At 47.4% G+C, this 21,869-nt stretch overlaps 1 protein-coding gene across 1 annotated transcript in view; it reads left to right on the top strand.

Annotated features, from left to right (window-relative positions):
• Positions 1 to 21,869, top strand: part of Dscam (Down syndrome cell adhesion molecule) — a 487,830-nt gene that overhangs the window by 239,524 nt on the left and 226,437 nt on the right. The window contains exons 4-7 of the mRNA XM_005375986.2: positions 341 to 487; positions 10,820 to 11,098; positions 15,394 to 15,669; positions 21,102 to 21,398. Coding sequence (XP_005376043.2) covers positions 341 to 487; positions 10,820 to 11,098; positions 15,394 to 15,669; positions 21,102 to 21,398 — 999 coding nt within the window. The remainder of the gene's footprint in view (positions 1 to 340; positions 488 to 10,819; positions 11,099 to 15,393; positions 15,670 to 21,101; positions 21,399 to 21,869) is intronic.

The following is a 21,869-nucleotide window of genomic DNA, read 5'->3' as shown; positions in this document are numbered from 1 at the left end:
CCTTCTAAGCAGTAGGTAATGATTCATGAAAATCTGCCAGATTAGCTACACTCCGATGATATGCCAGCTTTGTTGTCATAAGGTAAATACATGAGGTAAAGCACAGGTCTGTGAGGTTGTAATTGCTAAGTGTATATTCCCTGTGGAACAGCCCAGTGAAAATGTCCTGCTTTAGGCCAGCTGAGAAGTGGAAAGGCATTGGATCCTTAACTAACATACCTGATTTCAACCTTTGCAAAAAGCTTTCTTCAGGAGAAAATAAATTCTCCAAGGATATTGTCTCCGTGCCTGGGTTGCTTCCGCCCCACTTTAACTAAGCAATTCTTTCTTTCTGTTTCAGGATCTAGATTTCTCATCACATCCACGGGAGCCTTGTATATTAAAGATGTACAGAATGAAGATGGATTGTATAACTACCGCTGCATCACGCGGCACAGATACACCGGAGAGACCAGGCAGAGTAACAGCGCTAGACTTTTTGTATCAGGTAACAACTCGCCAACATTGCTTGCTATTTCTGTGGCTCCCCTCACATTGTGTTAGAAAAATTGCACAATTTTGTACTAAAGTGAAACCTAGAGGCTTTTATTTTTCAAAATATCTTACTGGCTATCAAAGTCTTTTAAACCAGTATCAGTAGAATATAATACAAATGTAGATATTCCAAATGAAGTCATTTCACAGTTTGTACACAGCTCTCAATTCCTTTGACCCAGTGAGACTCCCACTGTGAAAGCCACACTCCCTTCCCCCAGCGATTTGTATGTTTTATCATCCACGGAACTGGCACCATCTTGCTTTGGACCCTGCATCTCTCTGGGGAGAAGACGGTGCTATGGGTCACACTTTGTTTCTTAAATGGTACCTAATGCCACTGGGGAAATTGTCCCATCTAAAGTTGAAAGGACATTCTCATCCGCCCACCTCCTTCCGGGACTGTTCCCAATGGAAAGAGGAAACCTGAGTTAAGGCCACACTGCTAAATATGCCAGTGATGTGCTTTCCTTCTTGGAATGTGTGCTTGAGAACATATCACCATTTGTATCCCGGTCACAGGCAGCTTGTTATTGGCTCGTCTGTGTCACAAACGATCCCTTCACAGGGTGAACTGTGAGCACCTCATCTTGTGCTTTGGGACTCAGAAGCATGTGTCTCAGTACTGGCAGATTAAGTGCAAAACATCTGAGCTTTGCCTTTGTAGATGAAGTCTACAGACTTGCTCCGCGTGCGGAGTGCCTTGCCAGGGTACAGTAGTGAGACGCACTTGGCCAGAGGCTGTGGGCGTCTAGGCACCACTCTCTTACTTTACTTGTAGTGACACTGGAAGGGGAGAAGAGGTGAAGGGACTCCAGCCTGGCGCTGTTAAGGGCGTCATCGCCTCCTGCTGCCCTGGGGAAGCCCCCGGCACACTGGTCTTCTCAGCTCACGTTCTCGGAAAAGCTGAGCTCTTACCTGTTTGTCAGTGCACAGCACAAATACAGGTCAGAATTCAGTGCCTCTGCCTCCGAATGTGAAATTCGTTCTACGCTTTTTTGTGCTATCTGTGACTTCCTTCCCCGCTCCTGTTCCCTGTACTCTGTCTCCTTGGGATGCAAATGAATGGCACCTGTCCTCCTAGCCCTTGGGGGCTTCACCGACAGCACAGGGTCCCTCCCGCTCATCCAGAACTTCCTGTTTACATAGAAGAGGAAGTTACATAGAAGTTACATAGAAGGGCTGGTGTCCAGACCAGAAAGAGGGACTTCAGGGGGACGAATCTCCATATGAGATTCGTTTTTGGGTGACAGTAAATAAGCATTTCTCCATGCAACAGATGAATTTGCAGTCAGGGAGTATTCCCCAGTCCTGGATAAGAGTAATTCCACAAAGAATTGCCTCGCACACAGAATTGGAAGAGACAAACCAAAAATGGTGCCAAAAGTTTATTTGAAAAGTGAAGGGTGAAAGGTGGCCTGTGGGCCAAATAAAGAGAGGAAAGAGTAAAATCGGGAGTAAGAACGCACTCCGTGTGGGAGATGCGGGGCCAGCCACTGTGAGGAGCCAGAGCATGCCTCTGCACGGCCTCTCCTCTCTCGTAGGCTGTCCACCTCTCATGGGAGCCTGCAAGAATTCCCCTGTACGGGGTCTCAGGAATGACTTGGCGCTGCCCTGGGCTCTCCTGATTGACACGTTGTACTTATTTCTCCAGCCAGCTCTGGCAAGCCCAAGCTCCGGAACTAGATTCAGGGCTGGTGATCCAGGAGCCGGTCCTTGGCTCTCAGCTGACCTTGTTTATCTCTGCACTAAATCGTGCAGTACTCATTCTCAATTTGGGTCTCAGGTTTGAAAAAGCAAATGTATCTTCCTTCATCAAAGTTGTGTGTTTGATGTTGCTGGAGGGATGTGCCAGGAACTGAGCAATAGTTACAAGCACGGGGTCAACTTGGAAGCCACCAAGTCTCCGAGATTTCAGAGTGCGGCCTTGAGAGACGAGCCATCCATTGGAGCATCCTGGCTGCAGTGCCTGCACCTGAGGAGAAGCAGGGGGACCCGCGAGGGTGAGGGCCGGATGCGATAGGTGCACTGTGAAGCAGTCCGTAGAGTCCTGAGTCACAGAGACGCTTCCGTGGGAGTCTACTGTCACGTGTTTAGAACTCTTGATTTTTTATTTGTGACAGAAATTTTAATAAAGCAGTTGAGGGAGAAAAATTTAATGTTAAAAGAAAAGAGGCCACAGAAACTGAATGCAGACTGCACGCTACACTTGGAAGAAAAGAAATGAATTTCCATTTTGGCTGAAGTGTATTTGGAAATACACACATGGAGCTGGCCTTATGGTGGAGGTGTGTCAGTGTCAACGTTTTGGGACACTGACCTTGTCCTGAAATGAAAATGGACAGCATCGGGTGGCCAAAGAAAAAGCAGGGGGATGATACTGGCAAGAGAACCCAGTGATGGGGACTCTCAGCAGCTCTAGGACCCAGCAGGGTGTGGACAGGGGCTGGAACCGCAGGACCAGTAGGGCCAGCAGCAGACAGCAGGCTATGGGCTATGGGAGGGGACAGCCCCTGGGACTGAACCACAGTCACAGAACTGGGACACAGCTGGCAGGTGTCATTGCCAGAAGCGGACGAGCATTTTGGGGATGGAAGCCTGGGCAACTTTGTCTCAGACATCTCCCAGCCTTGGGGAGAATCGTATGAGTTCAGGGTGAAAGTGAGGAGGCTGTGAGAGTTCTCCGAAAGACCCACGGAGTGCCCCTTGGTCTCAGACATGTGCTGCAGGTGTCCTTTCAGGGGCAAAGACCTCTGCCGGGGATGCTGGGTCCAGGAAGCAAATTGAGCCTGAGAGGGAGAAGGCCCATGGCAGCAGGGCAGTGCTAGAAGACTCAGCCTGTGAGAGATGAAATCAATGTGGAACGGGACAGTCCCATCTCAGTACAACAGGACAGCTGCCTGGAAAATGTGGCCACATGTGGAAGCCTCTCTGCTTAGGTCCAGCTGAGAAATGGGGTAACATTTGAGTCCTTCCAGATAATGTCTGGGAGAAGGCCAGATGGGCTTATTTATGTCACCAGCTCATGTAGAAAGTCTCTCCTCATCAGCTGAAGAATGCCTTATAAAATGGAACCAAAGGGGAAAGTTTTAACCTCATGTCTTTGTCAAAGAAAAAAGTTGAAAATTAGCAAAAGCAATATTTGGACTATGGGAAGTAACTCAACAAAATTTGGACACAAATCCTATAAAAACTATCATGGTGGAAAAATGATTCCAGCTTGCAGTAGCACTGTAAGTCAGAAGTAAAGTAACTCAGGAATGAAGTAGCTAAACAAGAAGAACCTGGGAAATGAGAGACCATGTAACTTAATAAATTTGAAGGAACACATTGGAATATTCACAGCAGAAAACACAATACGGAGAGTTAAGATGAGTAAGAAAAAAAGTAGAAAGTCAAACACAGAGTAGAAATCATTCCTAGGAGAATAGAGTGCATAGATACCAGGTAAAGATGGTACAATACATATATAATTACAGTCACTTTAAAAGAAATAAAAATAGACCAATAATTCAAGAAATATTCCTGTAATTAATGGACACACAATTTAAAAATGTTGAAAGATTCTGCCAAGTGGACACAGAATGATCTATATGCAATATATTTTAATAAAATTTACAAAGTGTAAAGATGCAGAAGACAGAAGATCATTTCAGCAACCAGGGATTAAAGTCGAGTGGTGTCTGAGGGGAAATAGAAAGTATGTGATGAAATAAAAAACAGCCAAAAGAGCAAATGCAATAACACAGTTTCTTTAAAAACCAATAAAACAGACAAACTGACCCAATTTAAAAAAAAATAAATAACATTGACTTCTGTACTGGGCCTGGGTTAACTAGACTGACCATTCTTTCCCAAGGATAGCTAATAAGACTGGTTAATTTTTTCTTTAAATCTACATTCATTAGGAGCAAATGGTAGGGCCAGATTCCAGGCAAAATACAAGGCCACAAGTAAGTGTGCATGGAGGGGAAGGCTGCTTTCTGGAGGGAGGGCAACTTGAGGAGAAGCCAGAGGAGAGTAGAGTGGGGCAGAGAGCTGTGGATCCCCCTGGGGGGTGGGGAGCCAGGAGGGCCAGGGTGTGGTGAACTTTTCCCCACCATGGGCACTACAGGGACAGAGAGCAGGGGATGGGGCTGAGCTCAGTGGCTCTGGGACTCTGGGGCTGCGGAAGGGGTCTTTGGCTCACTAAGGCTGCAGTGACAACTTTGCACTGACTGTTTAAGAACACTTTGCATTAGGGAAACTTCATAGGGACAGGATGCTCCAATGTCACACTTTCTGTGATTTGGCACTAAGGCCGTAGAGCCCCAAACAAAGAGGGACTGTAGGAAAGCAGGCATGTGGGGGATGAAGCGGGAAGGTGCTGCCCTGCTGGGTCTCTGCCATGAGCTATCGTCTCTACTTTCTTGGGTTTGCAAGGTTTGGCCGTTGAACGCAACTCTTCTGTAATAGAAAGTCTGAAGATGGGACGAAAATGAAAACCAGTGCCATTCGGCTGCTGGTGCTGTATGTGCCCAAACCCTCCTGGGCCAGCCTGTCTCAAGCACGGCTTACAATGTGAAATAAGTGGCCCATTCCTGTTTTGTAAAGCACCTTCATTGAGATATAGCTCAGCAACATAAGCTCCATTCATTTTTAGGTATACAATTCAATAATTTTAGTACAAACCCTCCCTGTAACAGTGTACATCTGTAATCCCAGCTACTCTGGCTGAGGCAGGAAGATCGCCTGAGCCCGGGAGTTCAAGGTCAGCCTGAGGAACATAGCAAGCCCTGTCTCTTAAATTAATAATAATAATAATAATAATAATAATAATAATAATAATATAATATTTTAGTACATTTAGAGAGTTGTACAAATACCAGCATAATTTAGATTTAGAATGTTTCCATCACCAAAACCAAGATCTCTCCTACCCATTTGCAGTCAATTCTGATTCCTCCCCGCAGCTCCAGGCTACAGCTATTCTGTGTCTATTCCTACAGATGTGCACTTCCTGGATATTTTGCATACTCTGGGTCAGACAGCATGTGAGTCTGGTCTGCAACTCCTGTGGTTTAGCCGAATTATTTGAGGTGCATGCATGCCTGCTGCCATGGTCCCTCTCAGTGGTTCAATCTTCCTGGAGTTGAGGACTCTCCTGTCCACTCCATGATGGACATCTGAGTTGTTTCTGCTTTGGGTTCACACAGTAATTCTGCTGTGAACACTTGTGTACGGATTCTGAGTGAACGTGTGTGTATTTATCTGTCTGGGTAGAACCCCGGGGTGGGGGGCTGTGGTGCCTTGAAGTTTAAGGTCTTAGAGAACAAGTGGTCTGTTTTCTGACTGGAAGCACCTTTCACATCCGGTTCACCAACTGTATATGGGGATCTGGGGGCCTACAACCTCATCAGCATTGAACACTTCTTTTATTATCCACCTCCAACAAGGTGTGAAGTGATATGTCACTGTGATTTTCATTGAAATGAAATGTCTTTTTTTTTTCTTTGGTACTGGGAATTGAACTCAGGACCTTGTGCTTGCCAGGCAGGCACTTGTGCTGCTGAGCTATATCCCCAGCCCTGCATTTTTAACTGATGCCAAAAACAGGAAAACTGTATGTACTTACAGGTGCCCTGTGATATCTGATACTTGTGCACACTGCGTAACGTTGAAATCAAGTTAAGCACATGTCTCCCAAATAGTGATCATTTCTTTATGGTGAAAACATTCAAATTCCTTTCTTCTAGCTTTTTCAAATATAGAGTACATTACCCTAATCCAGAGTCCCCCTGCTGCAGGGTACCACACCAGAGCTGCTTGCTCCTGTCTAACCTCACCTTTGTACCCACTGATCAATTGCTCTCCCTCCCTTTCTCCTCTCTACTCACCCAACCTGCAGCAACCACTGTTCTATCCCAACTTCTAGAAGATCAACATCTTCAATAGTCCACATTGGAATGAGATAAAATCACACTAGTCTTTCTGTGCATGAATCATTTAACATAATGATCTCCAGTTTCATTCATGTTGTCACCAGTGGGGGGGGGGTCTCATCTTTTTCATGACTGAATAACATTCCAAGATGTGTATATATCACATTTTCTGTCTCCATTTACACTCCAGTTTGCATTTCTTAGCAGTGGTGAATGATACACACGGGGCTGCAGACGTCTGATCTATATATTGACTTCCTTTCCTTTAGATATTTACCCAGGACTAGGACTGTTGGATCATGCAGTAGTTCTGCTTTTAATTTTTGGATGGACCTCCACACTCTTTTCCATGATGGCTGGGCTAGTTTATATCACCAGCAGAAGTGTGTGAGAATCCCATTTATCCATACGTTCCAGCACCTGCTATAGTCATGCTGAGAGACGTTGGGTGATACCTCATGGTGCATCCAATCCACACTGGACTAATGGCCAGTGACACTGAGTGTCTCAGGATGATGTTAGTCATCTGTGTATGTTCTCTGCTGATGTGTCTATTTAAATATTTTGCTTATTTTTGATTAACATTTTGTATTACTACAAAAATGCAGAGGTTCTTTGTATTTGGGGTACAAATCCTTTTATCAGAAACATGAGTTGCAAGTACTGAGAAGTCACTTCTCATTTTATTTTCCTGATGGTGCCTTTGCAAGGTGATCAGCTCTTGATTTTGGTGATATTTGATATATCATTTTTGTCTCATGTTTAGGTATGCCGTCTAAGAACCCTGCCAAACCCAAGGACACAAACACTTTTTTCTCTTTCTTTCCTCTAAAAGGCTTATGGTTTTTGCAGAATTAGCCCTTAGGTTCATGGTCCATTTTGGGTTGATTTCTGTAGCTCCTGTGATGCAAGGCTCGCCACACTTCCTTTTGTGTAGGTGTTCCATTATCCCACCCATTCCTTATAAAAGTCATTAGGATTATGCAGTACTCTCCTAAGGAACATATTTGAGTACTTTCTATCATTACTTGATTTTAGCTAGAATAATAATTTTAAGTACCATCACCAGGCATTGACACTTTATGACTACCATTAGCAGCTGGCATATTTTGTTTCCTGAGATTTGGGGTTTATCCTGCAAGGAAATGAGAGGTACACAGGGGGGTGCTTGCTCTTGGCCACTCTGCCAAAGGTGACACCTTCTTGTGCTACTTTCCGTAATCCTAATCCCATTGCCTATTCTGAGCAAAGTGACACATTTTGTGACTATCTTTTCCAAGTGCTTTGTAACAGCTCTGCTCTCCCCGTGTCATGCTAAAACCTGTGCTTTTCCAAAAGTCTGTCACTATATCCTCATGTTGCTTAGCTGAATTAAAGCATTCTCAGACTAATATTACAGAACCTGGTTCCACACAATATAGACATCTCATAATTTCTAATTACTAACTTCTAATATCCCCGTGTTTATTAATCACCTTCTCTGTTGTTGGGGAACAATGCCTCACACCCACAATGTAAAGGAGGCGGGGTTTAATTTGACTCACGGTTTAGGGCATTCAGTCCACGGTCAGCTGGCTCCAAGGCAGAACCATCTCAGTAGAAAGGTCTGGCCATGGTTGAGGACAGCTGCTCACCTCATGGCAGTCAGGATGCAGAGGGAGAAGGAAGAGCCAGGAAGGCAGCTACAGCCTCCAAAGGCTCGACACCTAATAGTGCACCTCTTTCAACCAGGCCTCACGTCATGAAAGCTCATTTAGTTCTCAACTATCAACGGGTCAATCCACTCATGAGCACAGTGTCCCCATGATCCAGTCACTTTCCAAAAGCCCTGCCTCTGATCACAAGACTATGGGGGGGAGGTTTCAGATCCAAACTGTAACACCGCAGGGTTTATACTCTTCCCAAGACTCCACACTGGGAGGTGTAAAGTCACTGGAGGTTGAGCATGTCTGAGGTGCTTTTTGGAGCTGCCTCCAGGAACAGTCTTATTTTTCCTGGATCATGGGACCTACTAGGTATGCAGTCTTCCAGTAAGACGATGTGGGCAGCAGGCCACCTTCCCAGAGAATGAGGAGGAGTACTGAGACGTCCTTTATGAGACCCATGTCGTCTTGACACTTCAGCCCACAAGAAACTAACTTCTTCATCAAAGCAACGCTTTCCAAAGCCTGCCTGGCATTTCCTTCTGAAGTAAGGAGGAGGAAGCAGTGAGGCTTGCTGGCAGGCGTGCTCCACCCAACCCTATGACACTCTTGTGATCGTGTTCCTTTAGAGCCCCACAGTAAACATGCGAGTGACTTTAAGAGTGAATACAAGGATTCTTCTGCTCATGAGGGGGGACTGCTGAAGCCCAGCCTCACGTTCTTCAGGAGGTTGTTAGGTTCCCTCACCACAGCACTTTCACACTGTTCTCATCTAGTACGGAGCAGGGAATCCTTAGGGAGTTCAGAAGGAGTGTCCATCTGTCATGAGCTGCTGTCGCTCTTGTCTGTTGACTGTCCTTAGTGGCTGAACTGTGTGATTACAGCCTTTTGAAGAAGTCTTTCTGGATGGTCCTGTTGCTGTTGTTGCTTTAAAATCCAAAAGTTTACTTCCCGCAGACATTTAAGAAGCAAGCTCGGCAGTTCCAGGGGAACCAGGCACCGGCTTGTACCTTTCTGGCCCATTATCCTCATGGAGGACTCCACTCCCGTGGCCATCTTGTAGTCTGAGGTGGCATCTTGTAGTCTGAGGTGGCACTCTGGGGATGACTTGCGTTTTCCAAGCAGTAGAAAGAAGGTCAGAATGGACAGAGACACACCTCTCGGCTACATCACTGCTCAAAGCAGCATTTTCTACATACTTTTTTTTCTCCTCATACATCTCATTGACTAGAGTTTTTATTTTTTGCAGCTTTATTGAGATATACATGGCTCATAAAAGTCATATATTTAAGCCATGCAACTTGACAGATAGATACACACGTACATACATAGATAGATGTAGTGAGAGAATGACCACGGTTAGGATAAGACCACCCACCGCTTCTCCTCACATAGTTACTGTATGCCTGCTGGGAATATGTAAGATCTATGGTCTTTACAATTCAAATAGTCAGCACCGTGTCAGTAACTATGGACACTGTACATACCTTGGCTCTCCAGACTGATTTATCCTGCGTAATTGACAACAGCCCCACCGCCTGGGGTGTTCTGGTGCTCATTGTAGTTTTGGTGGGTGTTTACCTGGTGGCAAAGGGCAGTGAGCATTTTTTACGTGTCTTCTGGCTATTCGCATTTCCTCATCTGATGAGTGTCTATTCGGGTCATCCATCCACTTTCTGTTGGATCACTTCTTGGTGGTGGCTACTGTCATCAGAGTTCTCATACATTCTGGATGCTCCTGCTCTGGGAGATGAATACTTGGCAAATACTTTCTTCCAGGAAGAGAGAATGTAGAGAAAAGGGGACTCTCCTATAAGTGTTGTGGGACAGCAGGGAGCTTCCTCAAAAGACTAACAATAGATCTACCCTGTGATCCATCCATCTCAGCTCTGGGTGCACATCTGAAGGCAATGAAATCAGCTGACCAGAGAGATACCTGCATGCCCATATATTCACAGCAGCTAAGAAATGACTCAGTTCTTGTGCCCATCACTGGATGGGTGAATACAGAGAATGTCAGATAGACAAATTATTGGCCATAAGGAAGGATGAAATACTGGCATTACAGCAGCACACATGGAACCAGAAGACACCATGTTAAGTGAAATAAGTGAGACACAGGAAGCCACAAGTATCTCATGTTCTCTCTCCTATGTGAAAGTTAAAACAAAAAAGTCTCCCTGAATGTGGAACAGTGATTGCTGGAGGTAGTGGAAGGGAGAGCGGATAAAGGGAGGCTGGGTTTGCCAGGGCAGGGCTTATGTGGATATGGAAAGAGCACATGGAACACCATTAAGATGCATTTAATACATTAGTGAAAAATAAAAAGGCAAAGTGCAAATTTTTTTTAGATGAATAGGTGAGACTTATTCAAATCCAGCAGCTATGTGAAAGCCCTTTTCCTGAGAAATAGCTTTTACTAATATCAAACAACTATCTCTTCCAAAGCAGGGGAGGCATCTGGCCCCCGAAGACATGCTTGCTGATCCTGGGCATTTCAGTTATTTCCAAATAAACAGGACCTCTGAATGGTGTGTGGTCTTCAACAAGCTCTGGACAGAAAGTCTGTATTATTAGGGCTCCCCCCCCAGCCTCATACAAACTGTCCAGGTCTGATGAGAAGGTGCTTGATGCACAGGTGATGCGCGAAGCCCTGGGATTCCCGGTGACCCCCTTTTGTGCATCAGTTGCACTCTCTGAGAGTTTTGCTTCCTTCCACAGATCCAGCGAACTCAGCCCCATCCATCCTGGACGGGTTTGACCACCGCAAAGCCATGGCAGGGCAGCGGGTAGAGCTGCCTTGCAAAGCGCTTGGGCACCCTGAGCCCGACTACCGCTGGCTGAAGGACAACTCACCCTTGGAACTCTCTGGGAGGTTCCAGAAGACAGTGACAGGGCTGCTCATCGAGAGTGCCCGCCCCTCAGACTCGGGCAGCTACGCGTGCGAGGTGTCCAACCGATATGGGACTGCGAAGGTGATTGGCCGCCTGTACGTGAAACGTAAGTTGGACGGCCCTGGCCAGGCCGTGTTGGCCTCCTCTGTCGAGTGCTCCTTGAACTGGCTCATCCCCACCTTCTCCCAGAGCCAGAGCAGGGGCAGCCCCATTGTGCAGATGAGAAAATTACTATTCAGGGAGTCACCTGGGGCCACAGAGCAAGACACTTGAAGTCAGAGCTCACAACGTGGGTTTTTATGCCACAGAACTGCTGCATTTCCAAGGGGACGCCCCTGGAGGACACCCACAGAGGACACCCCTAGCTGCTGGGCCCAGGATGGCGGCCCATCTGAAAACACACAGAGAGGAGGGTTGTTCTTTCAGCATGAGGGGTGGTAGCCAAGCAGAGTGGTGGTTTCCAGATGCCCTTTCCATCTCCAAGGGGGCTCTATCAGCAGAAATAAGACCTCTAAATTACCCAAGTATGGGACCTGGGCTCTGAGCTCTTCTAGTCTGCATCTTCAGTGTGGTTGTCTGCAGGACGCTGTTGTGGCTGCCCAGAGGAGTAGGCACAGGCCATGGGGCAGGCAGGCTGGCACTGCAGAGGCTCCCTTCACCCCTGCCGGGTGCCCTCAGCTCTGCCCACTCAGAAACCAAGACCAGGTGAATTCTCCAAGGTCATGTGACCAGAGTTAGGCCACACAGCCTTAGCAGACAGGATCTTAGTGGCCAATATAACACTTCTTTTATTTTTTAGTACTTTAATATAATGAGCTAAGCTAAACAAACTGAACCACAGGCTCTCACACATCAAAGGGAAGCATTTTCCTACCTTGATTTGTTTTCCTGCCCCATGCCTGATGGGACAGGGTCAAGAGTCAAGTACAGGGGCAGTGGCAGTGTAGACAGGCTGTGTAGACAGTGAAGAGAACACACTTAAATATCCCAGTGGCTACTGGAGCCAGCTCTGCAGCCAAGTCCTGCACGTTTCATGCATATGTGCTTCAGCTGGGTCAGAGGGACGGGGACAATGCCCACACCACAGTGTCCCTGTCGCTGAAGTCCTGTAGATTAAGCTGCGTCCCAGCATATGGCAGTGAAAGTGTGCCCAGAAATTTTATGTTAAATCAGAAATTTTATGTTAAAACACCTTTCACATCTCCTTGTTTTCTATCAAATAAATTTGTATCTTAGGCTAGTATCCAAGGCATCCCCCGAAAACCCATCTGGTCATAGTTCCTATTGCTTTGCTCCCAGCAAACAATTGCTGAAATAACGTCTTTCCAATCCCTGTAACTAAAGCATTGCATTCCTGTTTCGAGTCATGGTGCTTATGCTCCTCCCTCTGTGTGCAAGATTCCTCTTTGAAATTGGGTACCCAGAGCACCCCATCTTCCTAGCCCGGTGTGGCACTCCATCCCCAGAGACTTGCTCCCCATCTGACTTCCACTCCAGTTCTGAAATGCTGTCTCCCCTTCCCTTCCCCTCCCCTCCCCTCCCCTCCCCGACCCTTCAAGCATTTAGCACTGTCTGTGCTTTAAAGCCTATTTGTGGGAAGGCCTGGCTTCTTGTTTTCATCACTGCAGCCCTCTGTCACCCCTGGAGGAGTTCTTCAATGTTTCTCACATGTTTCCCTCATCCCTTCCATCATTCCCTCTGGTCATAGGAGAAAAGTGCTTCTTCTCTCCATGGTATCAGATTAATGTTCTCCCTTAGTTATTGTGCATTGATGAGGTCCACAATCTCCCAAACGAGTGGATGGCAAAGACTAAATAAAAGAGACAAATAGTATGATTTCAGGGCTCCAGGAGGATCAAAACCCTCTCACAGAATTCCAGATTCTCTAGGGGCTAAGACTAAGAGCTTTACTGGGAGGCTCATATTTATTTACTTATCATAACAAAGGAGAGAAATAATCAGAAAGGGCGGGAACTGCTCAAGGACTTCTCCAAGTAAGGTATTAAGTTAATCCACTGAGGAGTGAGAGGCCTGCAGCTACAGTCTTTATTTAGTTAACTGAGGTTGGGGGCCAGGGATCCTTAGCTGTGGCCTTGTCTTGGTCTATGAGGTGTCCCAGCTTCACTCACCATTACAAGCCTCAGTTGGAACCAGTGACTCACAGAAGTTCAGTTACTATGAATCCACCACCCATCTCCAGACAAGCAGCCTAGGCCTTGAACAGACTCAAAAGTAAACATGGAAAGCCCACTGGTTAATTTAAGTCCTGCTCGGAGCTGCTTCATAATGGTCTCCACCATCATGACAAAAAATTCCCTTGGTTCCCAAATTCAGAACACTCTACTCTCCCAGCCATTTTATTCTTTTGCTCCTTTGGCTTTAAAGTGCACCCCTCCAAGAAGAAGCCCCAAACCTTTACACTCAGCTTCAGCTTCCATCCTGAGTATGGGTCGCATATGTCTCCCAGTTTTACATCAGCCACTGAGCACTTCAGGAGAACTGCACGGGAACTCAAACCCATCTCCACCACCTCTGTCTTCAGAATGGCTCTCATTAGAACGTCTTCCGGTCACCTCCCCGAAGCACACCTTTCCTCTCAGGCCCTCTGGATTCCTCTCTGAGTCCAAGTCCTGGATGTTGGATCTTACAGTGCTTCCCAGCTGCACCCTGCAGCTGCCTTGTCCTGGATCAGCTTTGGAGGATCTTCTGAGAGACCCATAGGGCATCCAGTGCTGACCGGTCCCTTCCCCACTAATCTACTCACCAATCTGATTGTTCAATTCTCCTGACAGTGTACTTGTCTATGCTACACATTTTCTCAACCCCCTGAACACTTTCTTAGTTCTCTGATTTATTCCAAAATTCCAAGACACCTTGTATCTTCTCCCACATTGCTCTCATAACTTTGCCCTCACTTTTCTTCTTCATGGCCTTATGCTGGATCCAAGCTGAATCAGAAACTCTTCCTGGAGCTGTCCTTTGTGAGCATGAATCTAGGTCGTCCACTTGATTGGATGGAGAGACCTGGAGGAAGTGAATGAGTGAGGCACATTTGGGAGTGTGTGTGAGGGATTCCAGAGATGACTGACATGCAAAATAGCAGACTTTGGGGGACCCATCATTTCAAAGGGTGGGGCCCAGTGGGAACAACACCGGCAGCAGGAGGAGGCTGCCCTGGCAGGAGCTGTCCAGCCCTTCCCCCTCTCCCTGCTTCCAGGCTGCAGTGAGGTGAGCAGCTGTTTCCACCACCACTTCTGCTGAGCTGTTTCTGCTTCACCAGTCTTGGAGGCCCTGGAGCTGGGTGACCATGGACGGAGCCCACCGAAACCCTGAGCCAGAACAATGCTTTTGTCCTCTAAATTGACTTTCTTAGGTATTTTGTCACAGTGATGAGAAGCCAATTGCCTCTCCTTTTGGCTCCTGCTGGCCTCAATTCTCTTCATCCTGGATACGAAGGGTTTCCCTGGTCTCCCTGTTGAGCCTCTACCACACCTTCTGCCTCTGCTGACCTCTGCCTCACCCTACTTGGCCCTGTAGCAGCCATTCTTGTCCTTGTCCCATTGGTGCAGAAGGCTGAGCTCCTCGGGTCCTCAGATTTCACGGTTTGTTCAGATGCTAAGTCAAGAACAACCAGGATGATGACCTTCCATGTGCCTGTGGGGTGGATTTGGTCAAATTATGTAATTTCTCTGAATAGCCATTTCCTGTTCTGGAAAGTAGCAACCGTAACACCAAACTTACAGAATTATAGGAAGGCTACTTAAGTAATACATAAAAAGTATTTGGTACCATTCTGCCCCATGTCAATGGTCCTGGCAATAATATCCATCTCTGTCTCATCCTTGCCCAGCATGAATTCTCTGTAAACGCTTTCCACACTGAATTAGATTTGTTGATTGAAAACATGAGAATTCAAGAATGAGCGTGCCACCCCTCTCTGATCATCTTGCCCTGTCTTGGAGAAGAGCTGCATCGTATGGGCGTCATCTTCACATCAGTTTGGGTCTCTCAGGTGTTAGAGACCCAGGTTGAGCCCCATGAGCACAGATGTGAATCTAAGTGTGTCTGAGATTAGATGAGGGTCAGCCCTTCGTCTTTCCTCAGGACAAGGCAGGTGGGACTTTCATGCTCGTGTGCCTGTGTCCTTTCTGGTAGCTAGGACGTCACAGTTCTTACTGTGCAGGGTCAGAGCCACCATCCACCATGCACTCGCTGAGAGAGCAGTCTGACAAGTGCTGGTCTAGTTGTTACTGACTGGAACACATAGCAAAGAGGGTGTCCCCCCCAAAACGGTGCACTAGAAAATCATTCTAACCCAAGCACGTATTGAGAATCCAGCGTGTGTGGAGGTGCTCTCTGATGATGGTTTTGCCTTGTTTTCCTGTCTCCCGCCCTCTCCAGAGCCACTGAAAGCTGCCATCAGTCCCAGGAAGGTGAAAAGCAGCGTGGGCAGCCAGGTGTCCTTGTCCTGCAGCGTGACAGGAACCGAGGACCAGGAACTGTCCTGGTACCGAAACGGCGAAATCCTCAACCCGGGGAAAAACGTGAGGATCACAGGGATCAACCACGAAAACCTTATCATGGATCACATGGTCAAAAGCGACGGGGGCGCATACCAGTGCTTTGTGCGCAGGGACAAGCTGTCCGCTCAAGACTATGTCCAGGTGGTGCTCGAAGGTCAGTGGGCCCTGGGAGAGGGATGTCTGACCCGGCCGTGCTGAGTGCAGCACGCGTGTCCCCTCGGCCTCTCCTGTTCCTAGCTCAGCCGAACTCTCCAGGCTGAGTCAGGCAGAGGGAGTGCGTTCTGATGAGAGTTCAAGTGCAGCATGCTGGAAGTCACCCGAATGTCACCCACTCGTGTCAAGAGTCACTTGTCCGGAGAGAAACCGCAGACTCTTGACACTCGGGGCTTGTTGACATTTCCTCTTCCCCAGCCCTGAGCTTCTCAATGATGCCTGTGAGATGTTTGCCGCAGCAGCCACTCTGACCTCCTCTGCCCACCAGATGCCAGGGGCTCCCCTTCCCGGTTGTGGCCATCAAAAATATGACCAGATGTGGCCAGTGTCCCTGGAGCGGGGGCCAGGAAGGGAGCACCCACTGTTGAGAAACATAACTTGGCAGGGGGGTGCAGGAATTCACAGACTTCAGTGCCTGGAGCAGAGGAGGAGCTGTCTTGTGGCACAGTTGCATGCAGGCTTGCGGTGTGCCATGCCGTCCCTTTTCTGAAATGGCTACTGCATATTCAAATCTTCTAGCTCCTCAGCTGGGGGAAGACGATGTGACAGGTAACATTTAAGAAAGACAGGTATTTATCACCAGATAATTGCACTAGCTTCTGTGTGTGCATTTGGGTGTCTGGTTGGAAATACTGTCATTAGATATCATTTACCATTCATCTGTTATCAATCTATTAAAATAATGAAATGATTTTCAGGTAGTCCAAAGAGAGAGTAAATAAAACCCAGTTGTGTCTTAAAGTAGGTTTAACCACGTCTCATGCTAAGCGGCTGTTTGTCTTCGGCTTTTTTAACCTCAGCTAATTTTTAAGAGGCAGCTGGCTTCTCAGTGAGACTCCTACCTTGACTGAAGCATCTGGTTGCAGGATTCTGAAGTAGAGGTGAACTTAGCTGAAGGCGTCCTGCCCAGATTCAATGCCCGACGCTGCATTGCATGTAATGATTAAGTGCAGAAAATGATCGATTTGTACCCAGCCAGGTCGCTAATGACGATGCATTCCAGTCCTTACAGAGTTGCTATTTTTAGATTCTTCGTAAGACAGAGTGCCTGGGCCTGTTGTTGCCTTGGCAACCTTCAGCATCTGCAGTGACTAAGAAAACCTAAGCGCATATTGATAATCCCTAATGGTGCTGAAAGGTTCGGGGTATCAGAGAGTGACAGCATGGAGGATTTCAAAGACACCTGGGTCTCGCCGGGAAAACCGCGTCAGCTTTCATCTCCAGAGAAGCCGTGGCTTAAACAAAGAGGGAGCAGGGCCACACCGAGCACGCACTCTGATTTATTTGTCACACATCAGTTTCCATTCAGGACGAGAAGCTTCATTTTATTTTTCTGTCTTCTGAGAGATGACAGTGCTAATGTAGCAAAAGAGAGAAGACTGGAATTACAAATAAGTGCCTCGTGCCTGCTGTAAAACTCTGTCTAACCAGTACCTTCTGAGCAGGTCGTCCACTGTCCCCACAGAAATGGCTGTGGCTGAAAATAAAAGGGTGGAAATCCACAGTGCCGTGCTGGACTCGCGACCACTGAGCTGAGGGACTCTTCCAGGAGGCTGCAAAAACCGCAGCCAGACAAAACCAAGCTACTTAGAAAAGAGAATAATCAAAAGTAAGAATAATAGGCTTGTTCTGGAAATGATACCAGGATGCAAGCAAAGTAGTGTTGGGAGCTCTGGGAAGAAAAAGGCGATGTGCAGATTCTGCAACCAGACAGATGGATCTGAACCGGAAGGAAGGAAAAGGTTGTGATGTCCACGTTGATTCGCCTCCCCAGCACACTCCAAAGGCTCACGTGGCAGGAAGGAGAAGCCAAAGAGAAGCAAAGGGTGGAGTCCTTCAAGATTCAGATGAGAGAAGACAGCTAGGACACCAGAGAGCCGCGGCCTGCAGGAGGGCCCAGGTCCCAGAAAGGACGGTGTCAGCCTCATCCTGCGATGCCTGCCCTGCAAAAATGTGCAGGGATCCAAGTCTCCAGGAGAAAAACAACTGGACTTAAGACAGCAACGAGAACAGACGAGCAAATGACAGGGCTCTGTGACCAGCTCCGGAAAAGCAAAGCGCACCAGAGAAAGGAACCTGCGGAGGACCCGGGTGTTGGCATCACAGGACAGGACTCATGGTGCCAGTTCAGGCCCATGTCCAGGGAGGCAAAAGAAACACGGACAGAAGGAGTGACCATGTGAGAAAGGCCAGCAGGGAAATGGAGGCTGTGAAATAACTGCATACAGATGGAAATCTCACCGTCGGGCTGGCAGGCAGCCGTGGAGAAGGAAGAAGAAAGGAGCTTGCAGAAGGTGGAAAGAAATTGTCCATCCTGAATCAGGGAGGGAGACTGACCGCAGAGATGCCGGGGCCGAGCGGGGTCATCGAACGGACATGGTCCCAGGTCCATAAAAACAGGAGGGGGAGATGGGCAATCAAACCATCTTCGAAGAAATAAGGCCACCATCTCCTCAAATTTGATATAAAAAATAAAGCTGCCATTCTAAAAATCTCAGCAAAATCTCGTGAAAGGAAGACAAAGAAAATGACATGCAGGCTCACAGAGTCACGCTGCTGGGGACAGAGAGCAGGCGAGGGTCTTCTCCGTGTGAGGGAGGCTCACGAGACGGCATCCAGTGCAACAGGCACCTCCCGGGACTGGAGAGGACCACAGGGAGTGACCCTGAAAAAGAAAACAAAGTACCCTGCCCACGTGGGCTGCAGAAGCAAAAATGAGCTTCTGAAAATCAGGCAAAATCAGGATATTTTCAAGACCGCAAAGGTGAAAGGCTCTGAAGCTGGGTTCCAGCACAGAAGGAACGTAAAGTCACAGCGCGCAGAGGGAGGAAAGGGCACAGTGTGGAAACCCTGACAGCCAGGAATAAAGAACGCCAGCAAGCCCCAAGGGTCAGCATGCAGCAAAAGATTTTTCTCTTTTCTGAGCAAAAATTAGTGGATCAGAAAATTATAATACTATTATAGAGTTTATAACATAGATAGAGGTAATAACACAAAAGAGAATGATTTAAATTATTTGAAACTCTCTGTGGCAAGACATCCATTTTTTTTTTTTTTTTTTTTTTTGGTTTTTCTCCAGTACCGGGAATCGAACTCACGACCTTGCGCTTGCAGGCAGGTGCTTTTGCCGCTGAGCTAAATCCCCAGCCCCCAAGACATCCATATTTAACATACAGTTCTAGGGGCTGGGGATTTAGCTCAGCGGCACAGGGCCTGCCTGGCAAGTGCAAGGTCATGAGTTCGATTCCTGGTACCGGAAAAAAAAACAAAAACAAAGTATAAATTAACATAAAGTTCTGCAATTTCAACTTTTAGTAGTTTTGATTAAGAACATATAATATACACCACACATAGTATATACATAATCCTGACAAAAGGAAATAGTATAAGTGAAGAATTATTTCCTAAGCAGATAAAAAACATTTGGGTTTTCACGGTTTGTAGTATAGAAATCAGGGCATAGCTTAGCATGGTGGCACATGCTTGTAGTTCCAGAACTCAGGACGCTGAGGCAGGAGGACTGCCACAAGTTTGAAGCTGGGCTACATAGAGAGTTCAAGGCCAGACTGAACTGCATAAAGAGACCTTGTCTCAAAAAACCAAATCCGAAAAACAAGAAAGAAAGAAATCAGTGCAGAGAAATTTACAGCTAAACATGGCTTACTTACAGGACAGGTAGACTTGTAAAGACGAATTGCATGTTGTCTGTCTACCCACGCATTCATGACGGCTCTGTTCGAAGCGTGACCCTCACAGGCCACCTGACTGCTCTGCGAGATCCAACGCTCAGCGCGGTGAGGCCCTATCTAATGCCCACGTGCATCAAAGAACAAAAGCACAGTTCTTTCATTTTAACCTTCCTGAAGTTCTTTTTTCATCTGTGGTAGTGAAAGAACAGTGTTTTCTGTCCACAGACACCACAGTGGGGTGCCTACGAGTGCACTGGGGGAACAAACACGCCGTGAGCGCCTCCTCCGGCCTTGCAAGCACCAGGGGGTGCAGAAGTGAGGACGCCCGCGTGAAGGAGGCGGAGCTGGGGGCCGTGCCCCGCCCACCAGGCAGGGATCCCACGGCCTCAGAATGGAGCCTCAGAATGGAGCCTCGGGGTTGTGGGGCGATGAGTGAGTTTCCTTGGGGAGTTTAAATCTGTTGGCAGCTATATTTCTCTGATGGATTTGCAAGCAACGCTGAGTCTTACCCTTCTTTTTGTGTGTCTATGCTGTCGGGTTGTTCCAGAATAAACAGAAAATACTTTTATAAAACAAAACCTGTTCATCAATACCTTTCGTCGTGGGACCAGCCTTGTAATTGTGCATGAGACAGACAGGCAGACAGACAGACACAGAAAGAGATGGATTTAAACTAGCAAGTTTTATCACCAGATTCAGAAATATTGTTGCATATGATTACAGTGATGTCAAAATGGCCCACTTATACCTGGAAAGTGTCCCTGTGTGGATCTGCTTGCTGAGGCTGGAATGCCCATTGATGACTTTTTCTTTGCTTGACTTCACACATTTCCTTTAAGATGTCCATGTCTCATTTTTCTTTCAATGAAAAGTCATATAAGGAAAAGAAACATGTATGTGCAATTATGGCCATACAATGAGAGAAACAGCTGACACGTGTGACAGAGAAATAATGAAATAGGAGCACGTGATTGTTGCTAAGCATTGGAAATTCAGGTGGTAATTTCTCCAAGGCAGAGGTCCTAGTTTGCCTTGTTGGATTCCGGCTTCCTCCTCCTGTCTTGGCACAGTTATTTAGTAATACGCTTTCAAAAGCATTCCAAGCTGGATGATAAATTTTATGGACACCTTACATATGACACTTAGAGATAGTTGACACAGGACAGAAGGGCCAGGCTATACAGTGCTTAGCTTCTCCTCCTGGTCGACAACTGCACAGACTTGTGCAAACAAGCACCATTTGTGATTAAATCTATAAAAGAGAGAAAGTGACAGTGATGAGCTCACCAGACCCCCAGTGGTTTTCTCTACTCTTCTATCCCCAGAGTGGTCAAAAATCCCTGAATCACTGGAGAGAAGTTGAAAGCCAAACTGTGTGTCTGCTGGTGTGCAGATCCCCCGGGGGCTGTAACTCTGGGTGGGGATGGACAAACCTGAACTGGAGACTTTAGCATGAGCCTAAAGGCTGTGTCCTTGTTCCTCTTGTTAACAGTCAGAGCCACGTGCTTAGCCAAAGCTCGCCAATGCTGTATTCCTGTTGTGAAAACAGTGAGAGCCCAGGCAGTACAGCCCATGGAACCAGGCTTCCCACTGCCGTGTGTCCCCCCGCGCACAGCAGATGTCCTCCGCAGTTGTTCCATGATGTGTGTAGACCACTTCCTCTCATCATTTTTTTTCCTTGCAGATGGGACTCCCAAAATCATTTCTGCCTTCAGTGAAAAAGTGGTGAGCCCCGCCGAACCAGTGTCCCTCATGTGCAACGTGAAGGGGACTCCCTTGCCCACCATCACATGGACCCTGGACGACGACCCAATCCTCAAGGGCGGCGGTCACCGCATCAGCCAGATGATCACGTCTGAGGGGAACGTGGTCAGCTACCTGAACATCTCCAGCTCCCAGGTCCGGGATGGGGGCGTTTACCGCTGCACGGCCAACAACTCTGCGGGAGTCGTCCTGTACCAGGCTCGAATAAACGTAAGAGGTGCTTGTCAAATCAGCTCCTCGAAAAACACACATAACTCATTGTAGTGGAGAAGGGTTCTGCATGCTCGAGCTGAGTCCTGGAATGCCAGATGGAGTAACTGTCGCCCCCCATGTCCCGCCCTCTCCTTCCTTCTGGGAATGGCACCGATTGGGTTAATGCTGGAAGTGGCATTTTGGTTGGTTCCGTAGTCAGCTTGTTCTCTCTCTCTCCTCTCCGACTTGTCCACTCGATCTTTCCTCTCCTGGTTTATGCTCTGCATGTCCTTCCCTTTCGCCTTCTTTCTGTCCCACTTCATCCACGGGAAGCCTTCATGTACATCGTCTTTAACTCACACTCTTCGTGCAGGGTGGTGTAACCGCCATCGTCGTCTTCGACGATGCGACCACAGTCCTCACACGGAGAATATGGTCATGCGGTGTGGAAGAATTACCTTTCTTTTTGATAAATTGCCTTTGATCTCATGATTCA

Source organism: Chinchilla lanigera, unplaced genomic scaffold (genome assembly GCF_000276665.1).
Source record: "Chinchilla lanigera isolate Chin_1 unplaced genomic scaffold, ChiLan1.0 scaffold00006, whole genome shotgun sequence".
Classification (NCBI taxonomy): Eukaryota; Metazoa; Chordata; class Mammalia; order Rodentia; family Chinchillidae; genus Chinchilla; species Chinchilla lanigera.
This window is presented reverse-complemented; position numbering and strand designations above follow the sequence as displayed.